The sequence below is a fragment of the Copadichromis virginalis genome, linkage group LG8, assembly GCF_057382275.1.
Source record: "Copadichromis virginalis isolate Kocher_CV1m ecotype Utaka linkage group LG8, C_Virginalis_male_GT1.1, whole genome shotgun sequence".
Lineage (NCBI taxonomy): Eukaryota > Metazoa > Chordata > Actinopteri > Cichliformes > Cichlidae > Copadichromis > Copadichromis virginalis.
The window spans coordinates 26,975,487-26,996,433 of record NC_140625.1 but is presented as its reverse complement, the minus strand read 5'-3'; the positions used below and the strand labels follow the sequence as shown (position 1 = coordinate 26,996,433).

General features: G+C 39.8%; 2 protein-coding genes across 3 annotated transcripts in view; one reads left to right on the top strand and one right to left on the bottom strand.

Moving 5' to 3' along the window:
• Positions 1–20,947, top strand: part of LOC146703573 (ORM1-like protein 3) — a 53,292-nt gene that overhangs the window by 9,119 nt on the left and 23,226 nt on the right. The window contains exon 4 of one of the 2 annotated variants that reach the window (XM_085466839.1): positions 13,607–14,440. The exons of the other annotated variant lie outside the window; for it this stretch is intronic. Within the exon in view, the coding sequence (XP_085322965.1) occupies positions 13,607–13,997 (391 nt within the window). The 3' untranslated portion in view covers positions 13,998–14,440. Of the gene's footprint in view, positions 1–13,606; positions 14,441–20,947 lie in introns of those variants that run through there. 2 annotated transcript variants of the gene reach the window in all.
• wnt3 (wingless-type MMTV integration site family, member 3) overlaps positions 1–20,947 on the bottom strand; it is a 74,760-nt gene that overhangs the window by 40,940 nt on the left and 12,873 nt on the right. The window lies entirely within an intron of this gene.

The following is a 20,947-nucleotide window of genomic DNA, read 5'->3' as shown; positions in this document are numbered from 1 at the left end:
ATCTTGCTATTTTCATATTCTTTTTACACTCCATTTGAGGCCAAAGAGACCAGTGCATAGGGCAAATGTGAATGTGTGACCCAGAGTTTATGCAAAAAAAAAAATGTTATTATGTTCTGGGCTATGCAGTTAAAATCTGGGCCATATATTATGTGCACAGTGTACCAAATAACAAAATACGTATAAAGAATTCTGCAGTTAAAAAACACAAAGCAAAAACAAATATGCTACAGTAAGTACACCTGAAAAAAGCCAGTCTGTATTTCTACAGTAGAGGGCAGCAAATAGCTGCCATTGACCTTAATATGAAGAGACGTTCTGCCTCTATAAATAGAAAAACCTCAAGGCGGAGATTATTGGTCTTTCTCTCTTTTTGTCAAGAGGTTTTCTCTTCTCTGTTCATTCCCTTATTTACGCTGATTTACAGTGTCATAGAAATGTAGCGACTTCTTTCTTCTCATCGCTCTCCTTGAAAAGGTGTTAAATTTGTCTGACAGTTAACACTTAATCCAAGCTAACATTTGTCACTTTGTATGGACGCGTGAACGCAAATTATAAAAAATATTTGTTAGCAGAGGAAGTAAAGGATGTAGATATCTGCCATGTTAAACATACGCAGTGTGAAGTAAAAATATCGGAGCTGTTTATTTATAGTGTCAACATTTATTTGATCCTTTTGTTTCATGTTGGGAATTCAATACCTTGTAGTTCCAGTCAATGAATATCAGGGTTTGTCTTATTTTGGGATTTACTACACTGTACTGCACTGTATATGCTCATAAAGTCAGAGGAGTCATGTCTCACAGGGTGAAAGTTATCATACTGAATCACTGATTAAATCTGATAAAGATATATTCTTACAGTTTGAACCTTTATTGTTCAACCAAGTCATAAAATTACTATATTGATATTAGTTACTTGTCCAAGTTAGTTTGTTATAGTTATTTAACCACTCTAACCCTTTTAAGATTGTTTAATTGAATTAAAAACAATCATTTAACTTTGCAATATTTTTATTTGTAATATTTATTTACATAAATTCCATTTCTTCCCCTACCATCTCAAAACTGGCCACTGAGATTTACCGAGGGCAGTAAATTAAAACTACTTCCGCCTCAACCAACTACAACAGAAAAGTGCTGCTCACATGTAAATGTAACAATTTAGAATAACACTCATTTGAAGCTTATTTAGTTAATGAATGTTGTTACCTTTAATGTATGTTTTTTTTTTTATGACAGAAACCACATTTCTGCAGAATGAGAAATCTTACTTTTAACATATTTTATTGTTATTTTGAACATTTTATTTGTTTTTATTATTTTAGAAGTACCGCTAATTAACGTGAATTAAGATTTTTAATAACTGAATATATTTAGAGGATGCAAGACTCAAAGATATAATGTTAAGATTTGATGTAAAGTAAAAAAAAGTATTTTCAGTTGTGAAAAATGTGTAGAAAAACACATCTCTTATGAAAGTGCACTCATCCTCCTTAGCACCTCTGACTCCTAGAACCAACAGATTTGAAATTTTCTGTAATATATTCTGAAATATTTTGTGTTTTTACAGCCTTTTATACACAGAATGAAACACACACAAAACAGTTTTTATGTCTCGTTGCATAAGACACGAGCTAATATTTGTGTTGTATTTAACATTTTCACAACCTCAAAACAATTCGTATCAATTTTGTATCAAAACTAAACTTAAATATGTTTGTTTAATTTTTAAACAGTAGCTAGGTCTGATCTAGACGTATGATAAAGTTTTCCTTTTGAAATTTACTGTAACCTGATTTTAGATTTGACAGTATTTACTATTTAGAGATCTTTTAAACCTGCTATCATCAGAAAATTAAACATTCACTTTTCAAGCAGGTTGAAGGAGACATATTTTTAAAAATCGTGATTGGCTGACCAGATTTAACCGAGAAAATGTGATCTGTGGATGTCAGGTGGTGGGCAGTGATTACCTTATGATTACTTATGTGTCTCATGCCTGTTTTCTCGCACTGCTGCAGAAATGTAAATGAATATGTCTGAAACATCTATGAAACCCAATGACCCTCTGATCTTGTATGCATGTTTAATTTCCCCTATTTTATGTTAACTCACAACTTCAAAAATAAGTTTTTGCTCATCCCAAAGAGGCAGCATGTCTGCCTTTTTCTTTGGAGGAAAACAAAGTCACATGACTGCCAAACAACCAACAACCTCATTAAGTATGGATGACCTCCCGACCAGAAATGCAGTGCGCCCATCAAGCCCTCTGCAACCGAGGGGGCACGTGTCTCCTCAAATTGAACATTTTGAAATATGCATGCTCCATGTTGTGAGGCTCCCACTGCATACGCTTGGTTTTCCTGTGGATGTGACAGTGCTGGGTCTCATAAAACACAATGCACTCGAGATTCATTTCTCAGCTGCCCTGCTGTGACCTTGACAAGCTTCCACCAGATAATAATGCGTTGATCAAGGGTGTTGAGAGTTTCATGTCATAGGGAAGAAGGATGTCTTGATGTGTGGAAGTGGTTAACTATAAATAGAATCAAACAAGAACTGGATCAATTAATTATGAGCTCTGGATTCCTCGCAGGGTCTTTGAGAAAGCCAAGGACGGGACGGACAACAGGAGATGACGTCCCTGTAAACACTGCCCTCCTGCCATTGAAATGCACCGTGGGGTTTAAAGAGTTTGCCCCTAGACTTTCTTAAGCTCTCTCTACAGTCTCTCTGACTGCTCTGTCAAACTCTATAAAACGTCACATTCATAGTGAACAAAAACTATTTATGTTTATTTTCTCATACCTGAAAAAAGCGATTTGAATATGAAGTCCAGAAATGAGCTGGTGGGGTTAGTCGCCATTGTATCATATGACAAAAACAGGAGTTTGGACGTTCTTCCTGCACCTCTGTGGGTTTTCTGCAGGTACTCCAGCTTGTTCACTCAGTCCAAAGAAATGCATGGTAGGTTAATTATAACCTGTGTTAACCTATGTTAGTACTAGGATGGACTGGCAGTCCATGGTGTACCACACCACTCTGCCTGTGTCAGCTGGAATAAGCTCCATGGGAACCTAGTATGATAGACACTTGAGCAAAAATGGATGGATGATATAATTAACACATTCTGCTTTCCAAAGTTGTTAACAACATTTAGAGAGACCCCATCCTTCTTAAAATATCTATGCATGCATCCATCTTCTGGTGCTTATCTAGGTTCAGATTGTGGGTACAGCAGTTTAAGTAGTGACCCAGACTCTTTCAGGTCATTTTCCCAGCTCTTCAGGGGGGGATCTGAAGGTGTTCACAATCCAGTCTTTCCAGTTTACCAACAGAAAAAAAATTCTCAACCTATTGCTATGGGAGAGGCCCGCCACCCTTCAGTGGAAGCTCAGTTTCACCACCTGTATCTCATTCTTTCACGCAAGAGGATAAAAAACTGCAACTTCAGCGGTGGAGGCATTCCAGCATGAGTCAGAGTCTAGTCATGATGTGGCTGTGGGCTGTCAGGAGACATTCTACATCTCTACACTAAAAGTGGGATTGTTGTGACATTTGATTTTGCTGCAGGAAGCTTTGTTGTTCGAGTTTCAGCACCATCCAGTTTTGAAGCGAGTTGTTACTGGAAGCCTCTGTAGCATTAAAGCTGCTCGACACTTATTTGGATACGAGTACATGAAAGTTAAATAAAAAGTCAATGAATGATGTATTAATTTGTCAATTATTACTTTTCTGATTGAATAACCAGGTGGTTCTTACTCCTATAATCCCATATTGTTAAAGCTGCTGGTATGTCAAGACGTCCTTCTGCTTTCACTCCCAAGTCATCGATCTTTAAGATGACCAATCACCTTTGGGTAACTAAATGTATCCAACAATTAAAAGCAAAACCCCCCAAAAAATCACTGGGAAAAAAGTGAAACTGAGTGCTATTGTCCCCTGGCTGATAATTATTTCTTGTGCGTGAAGGCAATGATGCAATGTCCATAATAGTGAGATGCATCTGAAAACACAGCATTATGTGAAGCCCCCCAAAAAGAATATGCTGGAAAAGCACAAATCTGTGTATAACTATGATATAAATGTCAATAAACAACTAAGATGTCCAACTATTTAATTTTTATGTAACTAGATCATCATTTTTAAAGTACAATAATTAAAAAAAAAACCCAAACAACTATTGCATATTTTAACAAAAAGCCCTTAAAAAGTCTTAAATGTAATTAGGTGCAGGAACACTGGGGGATATGCTTAATCAGATGAGCCTGGATGAGCCCCATAAACAGGATATTTCTATCCACGTTAACACACTCACTGATCTAAATCTGACTCTTGGCTGGTTATAAATTCCTCTTGTCTGTCTTCCCGCTCATAACAAAAAAATGAAAATGAATAAACTTGTAATAAAGAACTTCGAAACAAAAGTGTTTAACTAAAGTCTGAAACCCACTTTTGTGCCTTTATAGACGAGGACGTCCGCAGTGACGCCTTCAGATGACGAATAGTTTTTGAGCATGAGCTGTCTGGCTTATGTGGCAACTCATAAAGCCTTACCCAGATCTATCACATGTACTATGAATATTCATAAACTGTTCTTGTTTTACATTATTAACATACTCATTCCACCCAATAATAAGATTTATGATGGCTTTGTGACACTCAGAGTTTAAAACCAGCAGTGGAAAATTTGCTGGTCACCATGGTAATGCCACATAAATTAAGAAAATGCTCCAGAAATGCTGCAATAAATAAAACACATCACGGCTTAAGAGACTGCTCTAATTAGATTTAACTTCACTGCAATTTAGCACTGGACTGCTGGGTATTAAGCCATGACTAAATCTGAACACCCCAAATTGATTACCTAGGGCTTACTGAGCATCTTGTGCTTGCTTTGTATTTTTGTTTTGTTTCGTTTTATTTTGCCTTTTCAAGGACAGTCAGCTGTATTGTTCTCCCTCAGTCTTTGTCTGCAGCTGTGTTCGCTTCTGTCGTGTTGTTATTCTCACATTTTGTGGAGTAAAGAGAAAACATGGAAGGGTGAGCTAACAGAGGAGGAGACAGGAGGGGAACAGTGTTTGTGGGTCACTCAAAACCACGTGACTGAAGGCATTTTCAGGTCTGAGCAGAATTCATTAAGACCAACAAAAATAGAAAAAGCAACAAAACAGTCTTTTTTAATAGTGGACATAAAGAACATAACTCTATAAAATAAAAATACAGATTGCAGGAATCCCTCCTCAGCTGTGTTATTGTGGATAACTGCTACACAAACACACAAGCCCGGTTGAGCAATTTAAGTTAATACAACCAAGCTGTGAAAGCTACAATAAGGTTGATGTCTGCACCGGCAGATTACCAGCTACCGTGTTAACATAATGAGAAAACTAGATGCATTTGCGGTATTGTTTAATAGAAAAAATGTCCTTACACTTGCACTGTATGGTGTTTTTAGGAGGCACCAAACCTTACTCTGCCTGTAGTAAAATAAACGACAGATTCCTGTTAGCAGCATGTAGAATAAATAACAATAAAAAGCAAAGAAATAGCAAACAATACAACCAAATCTAAAAATACACTATTCAAATGTACATGTTTTATACAGAAGTGCTCTCTTTGAAGGCTACCACAGTGCTATTGTCCAAATACTTGTAAATCTAACCATATCCAAGCCTGATTATTGCATCTCCAACTAAATATCTTCAAACATCTTTTCAGACAAATTTAGATTAAAGTAGCAGCAGGACTATAGAAATTCTCCCCCTAGAATTTCATTTCATTTCATTTCTGACTCAAGGACTACAAACTGGAACGTGTGTCATAAAAGCACTTGAGCCCACACCCTGCGCTCTCATCACGAGTACCTTCTGAAGGATAATTTCATCTGCTATACCACAATTGCATTACTGAGCATGCAAAAAGCTGAAAGCTGCCTCTGAAGGCCTATGTTCAGGCTGAAAGCATTTCGAATGTATTAGTAAGACAAATTACACTTAGTTCGAACGTACTGTCTCTTTCAGGGACCTGTTTCCACTTGTCTATAGATTCTTTTTAATCTTCCTAAGTGGTCCAGGTTGTGTCCCTGTAGGATCAGAACAAGAGAAAGAGAAAACTTGTTGTGCAGCTTTCGGATTACTCTGCTGCCCCTCTGCATGTACACATATTATTATAGAACTGTAGTCTTATTTATCGTCAGGTTGTTGCTGTATTTTCAGATCAGATCACAAAGCTGTTCCCCAGCTAATGGCATTCAGCCATGTCAACATGCACCTGCCTAAATATGAATGTATGTGTAGTTCAAAGGGGAATGCAAAGATAAAAGCAGCATCTTGAACTCGGCCCACTTTGACGGTTAGCATTAATGAACGACTAGCATTTTTATTATATAGAATCGTGTTGCCTGCCTTTGATCACCACTCTGCACTGGATGATTTATACTTGAAAGGTTTTTACTGCAGCTATCCCCTCACAGCTTTATCATATCTTATCCCTGCACTGAATTTCAGTGCATAATCAGATGGGTGGAATTAATGTTTTTGAAGACTAGACAAGACATGACTGTAAGTCACTTAACTTAAATCGTTGTTGATAATTTGCTATTAATCCGAGCAGTCATTTGGTGTGGAAGCATCATCTCTCTTTTGCTTTTAGTGATGACAAAAGTTTAAAGCTTCACCCTCTTCATTTAAGGGTTATGCTGAATATTAATAATTTAATCTGTGCTGAGCCACACGAGCTTTCTGTCCATTCCTCGAATAAATGGATCCGGACAAATCAGCAGCTTTATCTATAGAGTACGTTTTGTGCATCATTATCAAGTCCCATTGTTAGCTGCTGCCAGAGGGCATTAGATGGGATGGTTCTGTATGAACTTTGGATAGTTGGCTTTCCTAAAAATACACATTTTAAAATGTTACCGAAATTTGAAATGCATATTATTTTGTAAAATATGTTTTGCTATATCAGGGATATTCAATTAAAATTTAAGGACATCCAGTTATAGAACATTTCCTCCATCAAAGGTCCAGAATACATTATAATTCAATGCAATCTATTTTGAAGTGTCATCCTTCACTGCATGAACCTCTTCTAAGGTCTTTCTTTTTTCCTCCTGCCTTCATTTTTTTCTCTTTTGAGTGTGGCAGCTTCATCTACAACATCCTTTGTCCAGTATATCTACTATTCCTCCTCTGCACATGTACAAATCATCTCTAAAGCACTCAGCCTGTGCTGTTCCTCTGATATACTTCTAATCTAGTCCATCCTGATGACTCCCAACCCAAATCTTAGCATCTTTAGCTACGCCACCTCCTGTCTTTTTGTCAGGGCCACAATTTCCAAACCATACATCATAGCAGGTCTCACAATCGTCTTGCAAACCTTTCCTTTGACTTTTACTGCTATCCTGTTGTAAATCACTCAGGACACTCGTCTGCACCAGCTCCACTCTGCCTGTACTCTCTCCTCCACCTCTCTTGTTGATTGTCTGCTGCTTTACGAGGTTGACCTCAGGTATTTAAACTCATATACCTTCACTTCCAGTCTTTGTATGTTCACCTTTTCTCTTGTCTCCTTCTCATTTCCATACGTATTCTTTTCGTTATACTGACTTTCATTCCTCTTCTTTCCAGCACATACCTGTGCCTGTCCAGACTCTCTTCCACCTGCATCCTGCTCTCACTATAGATGACAGTATCATCTGCAAACATCATAGAGACTCATGTGTCAGCCTGTCCATCCCCATCACAAGCAAGAAAGTGCCCAGAGCCTGTGCCTGAGGTAATCAAACCCCCACCTTGAATCCAGTGTCACCCCTACCACACAGCTCACCACTGTCTCACTGTCTTCATGCACCGACCTCCCATACTTCTCTGCCACTCCTGACTTTCTCATGCAGTTCTGCAGTTCCTCTCTCTCCCCATCATATGCTTTTCTTGATCAACAAAGACACAGAGCAACTCCTTCTGGCCTTCTCCAAGCTTCTCCATCAAACTCTCAAAGCAAACATCACATCCGTAGTACTCTTTCTCAGCATGGATTCCCGCTGCTGCTCCCTGGCTCTCTACTCTCTTTAGCTTCAACAACATGAGGGATAAATCATGTTGAGCGCAGGTGTAGTTACTGAAAGATGGGGTCTTCTGAAAAGAATAAACTTTCACTTTACACGTGTGCATTTTTATTTATAGAGCAGCCACAGTAAGAAGACTTGTGTCAAGAGGGAAACTGGAAGATGCAGAGAACGCATTAGATCTGTGACCATAATATTACAATGAATAAAATGAGCTTAGAATTACTCCCTTTACTCTGCCAAACCATCATGCTTTATAACACACTTTTATGTTTTACACCTGGATATAATTTACAATAAGGAGCTACAGTATAATCATACATTAAAGTGTACAGTCTATAAGCTATTACTGCCAACGCTTGAAGCTCTAAAATGCCTCAGGGACCACAAGTGTGTGTGCAGCCCAAAAACTCCAGTATAAAAGATTCTTTCATCACATATATGTGGGGTATGAAACTGTTACCATTTCTGGATGCCCCCCTAGGTTTAGGTAGATGTTATGATTATATGTCACATGAATGATGAACTGCTGTGGTTTAGTAATGTGGTTCACAGATTCAGTCTGTTGCTTATGTGGGTTCTTTAAATTAATGTATTTTCTGTGGCAGATTTGTAGAAACAACGTGAGTTTTATGTGACGCTGTGACTGTTTATTTGTTTTTATTTGGAATGATGAGATTTGGAATATGAGTGAATATTTTCCATTATGAAAAGATCCAGGTATGCAGTGCAAGATACAGACATTTCATCTGCTATACCACAGATGGTATAGCATGGGTTAATCTTCATTGTTCAACCTAAACCAACAAGATGATTGCTGCAGATATTCAGCACCAGAGAAGCCAAAAGTTGCTTCCAGATTAGATACATTTAGCACTTTAGGTGTTTTAAGTTCTCTTCCTTATGCTGGATATATAGCGCTCCAGTGTGAGAAGGACTTTGGGAATTCAATCAGCACATAGTTTTTGCAGATGGGCTTCAGTCTATAACAAGTGTGTTGCTTGTGCATGATATGCTATGCAGAGATTTAATGCTGTTTTGCTGTAAAGCTTGTTTGAGCAGAAAAGAGAACAGCTCAGCTGCAGCAGACAGCTACAGCGTGTAGACGTGCCTCTGCAGAGCTCTGTATGGCATGAATACTGGACCATGTTTGAGCCATTTTCAGTGTGACACTTGATTGACACATGATTTTGGTTCAGCTACCTTTCATGTCTGATGTGCAGTGGCTCAGTCACACTAGAGTAAATATGGGATTGAAACTTCCTTGCGACTAGGAAGGTTGTTAAGCGGTGGGTGATTGCACTGAATTTTTCCACACTGGGTGGCTGATTGCAAGTTCTTGAAGGATGACGGTTTTGCAGACTCAACCATTAAGCAAGGTTGGGCATTTTTTGTTGGAAGGCAATTGCATAAGTCGCCTGGCGGGAGACTGCAATTGCTCTCAGACAGATTGGGAAAAGTTTGCCAGTAACTTCCGTCTAATTTATAAACACAGATTGTCACAATCAATCTGAGTGAGTCAGTGAAACTAACTCATCTGCAATGTGTCACTTTGCAATAAGGGACTTGACTCAACTGGATGCCAGCTCGTTGTATTCTGGTCATATTCTGACAATGTCATTGTGCAGTTAAATTGCCATCTTGCAGCAACTATGTCACTTTAGGGGAATTTCCTTTGCAGTTATATGAATTTCTGGTTAAACTGAATGTAAGTAATTTAAGTTCATCTGGCCACAGATTTGCAGTTTTCTCTGATTTGTCACAGTCATTATCACAAACACATGTATTTGACAACTTGAGCCTGTTTAATCGCAGGGTGATAGCAGACTGACTTCATCTTGCCATTTTATTGTCATTTTGAAGCCAGCAACTCACTGCCAAGCATCCACTTCAAAGTTCATTGCACACGGTCGCATACATTTTGGTCCTGCCATGGTCTCCAGCTGGTCACTAGTGTAACATCAACTTTATTAATGTCAGTGCATTACTCAAGACGTCTCTCTGCTCTTGTCTTTACACTGTAAATTGCTGTTATTCTGAATCTAGTTTAGCCATAGCTGCTTGTGACCAACCTCTTAGTCATTGTTTCCCCTTAGGGAGCCCACCCCATGCTTTATGGATCATCAAACTCACAACTCATTATTTAAATAATTCAGTAGTGATAGCATGTAAATGATGAGCTATGTAAGTCACCCTGGATGAATCTAGCTTTCCCATGAATAATGCAGACTGCAGCAGGATCCCAGGACTCTGGACACAGCACTGCCTCCATATCACCCCACCCCTTTATCATGCATGGCCCTTCTTTCATTCATCCCTCCTTTTTACTACAGTTTTATGTATTATTACATTACTCTTTGATTATCCCCTCTCTTTGTCTCGCTGCCATCCAGTAAACCTTCTATGTTTTTTCTATGCTTCACATCGTCAAGCTTTTTTTTTGTCTGCCTGACCAGTTTCCTCTGTGAAAGCATTACGAAATTATTCACAGTGATTATTTCCCTCTGCCTGGGCTTACATTGGGTTCTTGGCTGATACATGAGGAGCACCAAGGTCAGCCAAGCTGCTGCTGCTGTAACTCCCATATACATCAGTGAATAGAAATATCCTGCTGCTTTGCCTGGAGAAAGCAAAAGTGTTACACATGAATCAGACTTCGAAGCCTCTACTAGTTAGTAACTTTAGTCCTCACTCCTCTGTGAAAATATTATGGGATAATTAGATAAAGCAATGTCAAAGCAAAACAAAATGTGTTTTAATTTTCTTTAAAATATAATTAAATCTTTTTAAAATTCTAACCCTAACTCCTAACATTACCACATTCCAGTATAGACTCCTAAAATTTTAATACAATGTTTGAGAAGATATTTGCAGGCTGGAGAGGTGCTCAGAATTTTTAATGAAAGAAAAGTCCAAACAATTACTGGAATAATCATTAAAGTTAACAATAAACCACAAAACTAAAGTTCAGGACCACTATAATCAAAGAACTTTCTTTTTCTTTGTACAATTATTTATGTTCAAAAATGGGGAAGTGGGTTGCAAAGCAGCTTGCAGTAGCACATGTAGGAAAGGTGAAGTAATTTAAAAACTGTGTACAGAGTATATGAGAATTTCCACATGGAATCTTGGAAAAGTATCAGCTGAGCCGTAAATTAAAGTGTGCTGGTACATCCAGGTTGGAGACAGGAGGTGGAGCTGGAGGTGGCAGGGTTGAAGATGCTACGATTTAAATTGGAAGTGACCGGGATGGACAGGAGTGGAAAAAAATATACCAGAGACACAGAGACAAAGTTAGAGAGGCAAGGCTGAAATGGTTTGGACATGTCCAGAGGAGGGACAGTAATGATAATAATAATAATGGATTGGATTTATATAGCGCTTTTCAAGGCACCCAAAGCGCTTTACAATACCACTATTCATTCACTCTCACATTCACACACTGGTGGAGAGGGACAGAGGAGGGACAGTGGATATATTGGACAAAGATTATTAAAGATAGAGCTTCTAGACAGGAGTAAAAGATGAAGGTGACAGAGAAGGATGGGTGAAATGAAGGCGGATATACAGACGGTTGGTGTAACACAGGAGGATGCAGATGATTTAAAACAATGAAAGGGATCCAGCAACAAAAGGGGGGCACAGCATAAAAATTAAAGGGTTGGTGCTTCACAGTAAATGACTCCTCTGGTTTCAGGCCTCAGATAATCACTGACTGAAACGGGTTTGCATCCAAGTATTAAAAATAATCCCTGTTGTAACTGTAATAATCAATTTACAGTACTTTCGTGAAAATGGGGGTTCTTGCTAAATGGTTGATGTAATATTTTTGTTAAACCCTTTGAATTATAGTGGAAAGTCTTCACTTCCATCAGTGTTTTTTATTGCTTAATCTCAAATCCCTTTTGATGCTGCACTGAAAAACTGACTGTAAATTGTGATCTACAAGGGAAATAAATTTGAGCTGCTTAATGGTAATTTTTTTTCAGTTAGTTAAATCCCATTTTATTACATTCATTTGATTTAATAAAGTTTAAGACATTAATATAGTTTCCCTGATTTGCTCCCTAGATGAACCAATATTGCATTTGTATACTGTAAAAAAATATTACCTGCCAAAATGATTGATTGGGCTGATCCTATCACTTACCTTTTCAATATTGCTAAAAGATATCATCATTAGACTGATGGACTGGAACTTTTCTCTGTGATTACTTTTCATGTTTTACTTTAACAGAGTCGAATATTGCTTTGACTATTAAAGTCAGTAAATTTCAAAAGCCTGCCCAAATGCAGATGATCTATAGTTGTAGGAAGTGGGCTTGAATATAAATGGTGGAGCCTGAGACCAAAAAGCCTGCTGCCTTACAAGAGGGACATAAGTGTGATTAAAAATGTACGTGCATCACCATAACTGCAACACTTAACCCTAACCACAGCTCTCGCCTCTTCCCCTGTGGGAGTTTAGATTGAGGGGGACAGAGTAGAGAGGGGTGAGGAGGAATTATATGTGTATATGTCTAAGAGTGATGGGTGATGGTTAGGAGAGCAGAAGACACCGTCTGCCGACTATTAGCCCTGACTTAGAAACAAGGCATGGCAGGCAGCCGATTAGCTGACAATGAGAAGATGAGTGGCCTGTCCATCCACCTGGCATGTATCATGCAGACAGGCCATGGTCAAGCTGCTCCTATTTGCACTCCCATTAGGGAATCAGCTCTCAGTCATATTTCTTAGATCCTGGTGGAGCAGATCAATAAAACGAGATGGACTTGTTGCCAGCAGGCCCCTTGTGTCTGAGTGGGAACATCTCTCCTTATCGGATCTGGAGCAGACGTCGGGAGAGCCTTGCCTCAGCACTTTGCCAGAAGGATGAGGCGGGTGAATGCGCTGGTGATGAGTCACTTCCATATGTTGTTTATTGATCCGCCGTGGGATATTATACCTCAGTGCTTCTTAAGTGTGCTGTCTGCTCGTCCACTTTTCTTATTTGCATGGAAATGATGATCTCTGAGAGTGATGGAGTATTCCTGCTCTACAATCAGTTACTGCCGTGTCAAAATGAAAGAAATGAAGCAGATAACAAGGGATCAGAGGTTTTAGTGTCTGGCAATTGGGCAGGTGCATCGTTTATTCTCTACCAAATTGGTTTTGGTTTGCAGGAGATAACATTTTTTCCCTCTGGCTGATGTGGGAAAGTGAATTCATTGCAGGCAGAGCACAGAGAGTTTTTGGGCTGCCTATTAAAATTCCACATGAACGGTCACACACTGCACCATAATCACAGTCCGCTCAATTGTACTTTGTGACATTTACACACTTCCTTTGTGATTTAGCCATTTGTTTTAAAAAAGCTAATTTTTAAAGGAGAGTTTGCAAAGTCATAGAAAATTGAAAGGCTATCTTTGCAAACCAAATAACACCAAAGGAATGAAGAATGGCTAACTTCATTCTGACTAGTCTTTAGCTCTCCTGTGCTTTAATTCATCCATCCCTCTGTCTGATTCATATCCCTTTTCACTTGCTTATCCAGATTCAGGGGCAGCAGTCTAACCAGAGCTGCCAAGACTTCCCTCTCCCCAGGCAGGGCTTTTTCCCTGAAGCCAGTTGGCACCCAGGCATCTATAACAAAGTGGACCCCTAGAGCACCTTCTGCAGGTGGTGGGATCCCAAAGAGGATGGATCCATTTGGCTCCTTTCCTCTGAGCTGCCTCAGTCCGGCAGGTAAAGGAACAGTCACCACGCACTCGCTGACAAGCCCATCCCCAAGACATGAGTCAGTGCCTTCCATCTATATCACTGAAATTTGTAGTCTTCAGTCATCGGCATCGGGGTGGAACATCTCAACACATGACCTCATTTCAGTGCTTCGGTTCCTGCTGATCTTTGCCTTCAGTCACTTCTGTAGACTTTGCTTAATGTGAGTTTTCCCAGAGGAACATGTACAACGTGCCGAGCTATCCAATGTGACTGAGGTGACTGTGGCTTGACAGTGAATGTGTCCTGCAGCCTAATGACACTGGGATCCCTACTGGCATAATGCAGACATAAGTCACATGACATAAGAGTCATGTTTTCCTACATGAATACAGCAAAGGCTGTTGTAGCTCACATTGTCCAGAAGTGACATGAATATTAAAATGTAAATAGAAAGCTGTCTACCTGCAGTGTGCTGTAAAAGTCTATACTTCAACTTAAACACTCTTTTAGTTGAATTCAGAACCATTTTTATTGTCATTTATTGGCATCCGAGGAGAAATCGAGTGACAAGAATAGAATCGGTTGATGTATTACAGTATAGGCGGCCAAAACATTTCTGCTTTGCCAAGTGTTATTATCTTTACCACAGTATTAAATGTTTTATTGGCCATATAGTGTTGGTGGGAACATAGTATTTCTAGGAAGGAATGAAAGCTTAGAAATATAGTGTTATGTTTTCTAGCTGAGGCTGATACATACACATAATGCACTCATGCTGATTAGCAGAGTTATTACTCGAATTGCTTTCTGTGATTCATTTTAGTGTAATGCACCATAAGGGCCATAAAGCTTACATCATACACACTATAAAGTTCCAGCCAGATGAAATCAGTTTTAACACCAAAAGGCAGCAGGTAAAAGAAATAAGGCCAAAAGAGGGACAAAAATTTTATCTGCTGATTAAGACCTCAGGCACACATGTCTACAGACTGATTCCTTCGTAATCTCCAGTTGCTAGGCGGAGCTAAGGGAGGATCAACCCTGCTGCTTTTTTAAGACCTTTTTATTCAGGTAAGACGTCGACTTGTCTGCAACAATAAAAAAATGGTAAAATGTTAAATGGTCTATATTTGTATAGCGCTTTACTTGGTCCTAAGGACCCCAAAGCGCTTTACACTATACACAATCATCCACCCATTCACACACTGGTGATGGCAGCTACATTGTAGCCACAGCCGCCCTGGGGCGCACTGACAGAGGCGAGGCTGCCGGGCACTGGCGCCACCGGGCCGTCTGACCACCACCAGTAGGCAACGGGTGAAGTGTTTTGCCCAAGGACACAACATCCGAGACTGTCCAAGCCGGGGCTCGAACCGGCAACCTTGCGATCACAAGACGAACGCGCAACTCTTGAGCCACGATCGCCCCATAAACTACAAACAAACAGAGAACATTTAACTTTAAAGTAAAAGTTTTGTGAACTTCTAAGTTTCTGGTTTGCATCTCACTTTTCTGTTTCACTACTACTTAGGGAAGGGTTGTCCAACTCCAGGCCTCAAGGCCCAGTGTCCCCAGGTTTTAGCTCTCACCCTGGGTCAACACACCTGAATCAAATGATTCAGGTGATCATTACCAAGACAGTTGATGAGGTAATTTAGCCATTTAAATCAGCTGTGTTGGATCAAGGACACATCTAGAAACCGAATGCAAAAAAGTTATTAATGTTATGAGGTGTGTAGCTGGGAGGGGTTGGGGAGCGAGCTCTTCTGCTTTGAAAAGTCTTTACCAGGCATTAATTAGATCGGTCTTCGATTATGGGTGTGTGGCATATGGTTCAGCAGCTCCTTCTGTGCTGAGACGTTTGGATGTTCTGCAATCGGAAGCCCTTGGAGTGTGCTGTGGAGCTTTTAAAACGTCTCCCTACAAGTGGAGATGGGAGAAATGCCCCTAGATCTTAGGAGGAAGCAAATATCGGTGAATTACTGGGTTCATCTTGGTGGTCATGGTGACACACATCCCACAAAGGAGGTACTTTTGGAATGCTGGGAGTATGGAAGAAGTCAGAAGGATCATTTTGGAAAGGTGGGGAATCAGTGGGCTAAGGAGTGTCAAGTGTATGAACTTAAAATATGTCCTGCAGTAGTGTTCCCTGTGGTTCCTCCATGGTTATTGGAGACCCCTCCTGTGGACTGGTACTTGCTGGATCTGAAGAGAAAATTGAAAGGAGTCGTCGATCTTGTTTCAGCATTTCATTTTCACAGCTTGAATGAATACTCTGAGTGTATTCATGTGTTCACGGATGGTGCTAAAAGTCCAGATACTGGAAGTACAGTGTTTAGGAATAGCAATTCCATCAAAAAAATATTGAAATAAAGATGGACTGGCAGTGTACACGGTTGAAATGGTAGCAATTTTGGTAGCATTGAAATGGGTAGAGTGTTCAAAAATCAGGCAGGTGGTAGTGTGTTCTGACTCTGCAGCTGTTCTTCCAAGTCTAGTCATTTTGTTCGAAGACAAGGCAGGGCATGCTGTATAGTATGCTGTAGACTATAAGCAGAATAAGGTGTTGTGGTGGCAATATTCACTTTCTTTGGGTGCCAGCTCATGTAGGAATCAGTGGAAATGAAAAGGTGGCTAGGTTGGCAAAAGGAGCGTTGACTAAAAATAGGACTGAGATGGAAATTAAAAGCAGCGAATCTGAAGCAAAAGGTATTGTTTGGAGGCAGGTTGTTCAGGAGTGGCAGACGCGGTGGGATTCAGGGAGTAAGTGCAGGCAATTGTATCATCTTAAGAAGGGGGTGGCAGGGTGTAGGTTGTATAGGGGTAATAGGAGAGAAGAGGTGGTCATTACCAGGCTTAGACTGGGACATTGTGCATTAAATAAAATACTATAGATGATAGGAGAACATGAGACAGGGCTTTGTGGAGTGTGCCAGGAGGAGGTGGAGACAGTAGAGCATGTAATACTGCGGTGCAAGGGTTATGATGTGGAAAGGAAAGTTCTGCAGAATAGATTGAAGGAGCAGAGAATTGGGGAATTTAATCTGAAGAGTGTGTTGGAGGGTAGTACGGTACAGGTGAGGGAACTGGTGGGGTTTCTGAAGGATATAGGTGTTTATGAAAGAGTGTAGGGTCTTTTTTTTCGGTTTTGTATTGTTTTTTGGATACAGACTGTAAGCTCACTGTCTGACCCATACTCCGGAACAGTAGGAGGCGGTAATGCTCCTTTACGTTGGTTGCCAACCGCCGTTAAACACAAAGAAGAACAAGAAGGACGCATCTAGAACCTGCAGGATGCTGGGCCCTTGAGGCCTAGATTTGGACGCCCCTGACTTAGGGAGTAGTTGGTAAGTGTTTGCACAAAAATCAGTGTCTTTTTTACACACTACAGGTGACCACAGCGATTTATTAATGGCCAGTGCAATTGCAAGGTTTTCAGAGCAGCACTGCATACTTTAACCAATTCAAACTGAGACACAGTGAGAATGTCTACAGCTATGCTAGAAGCTTTGAAAAGTTGTAATTGGTTATGAAAGGGCTCTCAGAGAAATCTGAATGTCAGGTTTATTACAGTAATAGTTTAAAGCTAAGAAACTAGAATCTTAAGCTAGCTTCACAAATAGTTTTAGCAAGTGAAATTAAAAACTAAACCCTGGTTCCTTTGGTTTCCTGGGGAAAATGTGTATTCCTTGGCCAGTTGGTGGTTGGTTAAAGACACAATATATTTAGCTTCTTTGAAAATCAGTTGCACCAGCCTTGCTGGGTTTGATAATAGTCTGAAAAAAATGATTGTACTTCTGAAACTTTTAATACAGTTGTAAGCAACAACACTGCCAAAACACTGAAGACTAAATATAATGGTCTTCTCTACTACCCTACAGAGAAGTACAACCTGGCTTTGCCCAAAACGGAAAACTCTGGTGTGTGATTAGGCAAGAAGGGAGCACATCAGCCAGCTTAATTAACAGATAACTGCAGAAGATCAGTCTCGGCATCAGCAGAGCAACTCTTGAATGCAAGCCTGCGAGGCAGAGTTTCAAAGAAAAGGTCTTTAAGAGACTGGCAAATAAGAAGGAAAATATTAAGTTGAGCAAAAGAATAAATAATAGATGACCCGTGGAGATGTTCCATTAAAAATCATAAATGATAGCTGATTCTATTCAATCTGATGCAATATTTGGCTGATTTTTTTTCAAGAAAAACCACATTTCCAACATTAGTTCATAAAAGACTAAGAAGTGTGCATGAGTGAGGGAGAAAGAGGGAAAAGAAATACTGATTGCGTGTCACGTATGTGAGTTGCAGACAAAGTCAGCAGTGGTACATGATGTGTGACAGTGTCAGCAACGGGTCCAAACACTGGTGACCCTCTTGTCTCTTTTTGAAATGGCTGGCAAGATTATTGTAACCCTGAAGTGATTTGTCAATTCTTTGGAGTCCTTTATCGAGGTAAAATAGTAACGATTTGCTGCTTCTACTGTGTAGCTTTTTTCTTCTATTTGAAACAGCTGCTCAAACCAAACCAGCAATTTGAAAATGTGACCCAAAGAAAATGCAACATTTTCACCTAACTATAAATGTCCAGAAATTGTAGTTTAGCTGCCAGTAAGGCTGCCACGGAGTGTGTAATGTTCAGTCGTGTGCTCTTTTTAATGCTCCACTTCCTCTGGACCTTTGCCTTCAGTATGTTCTGTACACATTGCTTAATGTGCAGTTTCCCCGAGGAACATATACAACATGTTGAGCAATGTAATCTGACTGAGGTGACGGTGACTGTGGTTGTACGGCAAATACATCCTGCAGCTTAATGGTACCGAGATGTCTGTTGGCAGAATTCAGTCATATAACCCAAACGACATGCATTAAGTGTACTGTAGTCAGTTATTTAATTGACAGCTCCACATGCAATAGTTTACTTTTCATAGAGGATTCTAAAAGACACAGAGACAATTTTGTGAATACCCTGTGCTGCTTTGAAGAAGCTGTGACAACCTGAAACAATGGGTGTAATTAGCATTACAGGCTTTATGGGAAGTTCTGCGCAAAACTTGCAAGACACTAAAGTCAGGAAATGTGAGCTTTTGCCCCTTTTTTCATTTGTCTTGTGATAGTCCCAAAACATAATGGAAGTGCAGGACTTAATTGCTGGAATATCCTTTAAATCAAATGGTAATCACCAGGATATTAAATGTTAATGAAACTAATCATTAGTTGCAATTTTCTCTTTACGTCCCATTCCCCTTGTGCTCTGTGCAGCACCTTTTATCTATTTCGGTCGTTCTCCATACAGTTCTTTTTCTGTCATCCTGCTATTTTACTCCTGTGCTGTTATTTTTTTTTTTTTTTTATGTGCCACTGTATTTTTCATTGTTCATATTAAAAGCTTTTAACCTAAAGCACCCAGACTAACAGATATAGACTCTGGCAGCTTAGTGGAGCCAAGCTGACACGCCTTAAGCTGCGCGTGTGTGTTCCAAATGGTTGACCATGTGTTAAGGAAACTATGCTTTTGTACAAATATCTGAAAGTCTGCATGGGTGTGCTTTTATGTCAGGCAGGCAGCGTGTCTGGATGGGGTAAATGTGTGCTACATTGGAAAACCTACACTATGACATAACCTGTGTACACAGAAAACATCAAACGACATAAGTCATGCTCGTGTTCAAAAGCATGACATTGTTCTTTAAAACGGGTCCGTGAGCATAGCCTTCAGCATGCACCAATACATCTGAAATGTTTATAGGTGTGGAGTTGTAACTGCGCCACCCATGGGCATCATCCTTCACTTTTTTTTTTAGCTTAATCTTTGTGCTTAGATTGCCAGCATGTTGGGTTTATTTGAGCCAGAAGTGACATTTCCATTAGAAGAGACTGCTTAGTTGGGCTTCAGTCATATGGCCTGGAAAGCCATCTGCAATCAAAAGGGAGAAAAGAGTATTCCCCAACTGGTTGTAAATGGTTGCTTGAGGTTGCTGGGAGTCACAAGCATAGTGCTACACCAAAAATCCACCCCGCAGCAGCTTTGCGTTTTAAAATCTCAGATCTGGTGTGAAACTGTAAAAAGTGCAAACACAAATCAAAAAACATTTTACCTTTGCAAAAGTTGCATGTTTTGAAACATGTTGGCTGCAGTGGCAACCTTTTTATTTTGAAGGCAAATTTCCTGATTAGCATCACATTTTTTCAGGATTCACTATAATTCAGAGGTGTTAACAATCAAGTTAGCATATTAGAGGGTCAAATCAGCCAAGCCTTCTGCTGGATCATCTCAGAGCATAAAAATATGGTGGAAAATTTGATTATTATTATTTATTACTGTCAAATTGTAGCTTTATATATCAAATACTTTTCAGGCTGGGGGTTTTCTTTTTCAAATTTTTTCTTTTTTTTTTTTTGAATGAGCCCATGCAAACTTCGAGCGGCCCTGGTAATCTGCTAGCAACCAAAGCAATGACAAGTAGGTTTTTCAGTGTATCACCATTTTGTGATACACTGATATCACCTGGCAATGGCCAGCAACCTCTAAGGTGCACTTGCCAACCAGTCTGGGCATACGGTTTTCCCTGGTGACTGGTGGTGGCCAGATTGTTGCTGACAGGCCTGTAGACCTACATGACTGAGACCTTATGTTTAACCAGCAAACCCGGTTAGCAAGATGCATCCACAAACCATATGGGTGTAATGCACACAGACAGATGTCTTTTCATTGGAAGCAGAGTAATATGGATGTTGGATGTTGGCTGTACCAACAGCAGGCCATAATATTTTTGAGACAAAGCCATCCAGAACTACAGACACATTAAAGAAGCTTAGTGATCCAAATAAGCAGAAATGACCGCTACCTAGTAAAGCTTTGTGTCAGCACACCTGTGAATTAAACCAGTCATACCCCTGTTGTAAGCTTTGCCAAATCCTACGTGGTGAGTTATGAAATATAGGGAAATTATCTCTGTTTGTGCTGGGATGTCATAATGTTATTTTAATGGGTATTTTAAGACTGGGAAGGTTCAAACTAAAGATGTCTTTAAGCTGTATTTGCAGCCTGCAACATTGCCGTAAACATTAGCTAAGTGTTTCTCCCTTCGCCAGCATCCTCCTTTCTGCCTAGTCTACAGTACCTGTGGTGATTTCTCTCTAATTCAGTATATTTTAACTGCCTGCTTTGTTCTGCTCC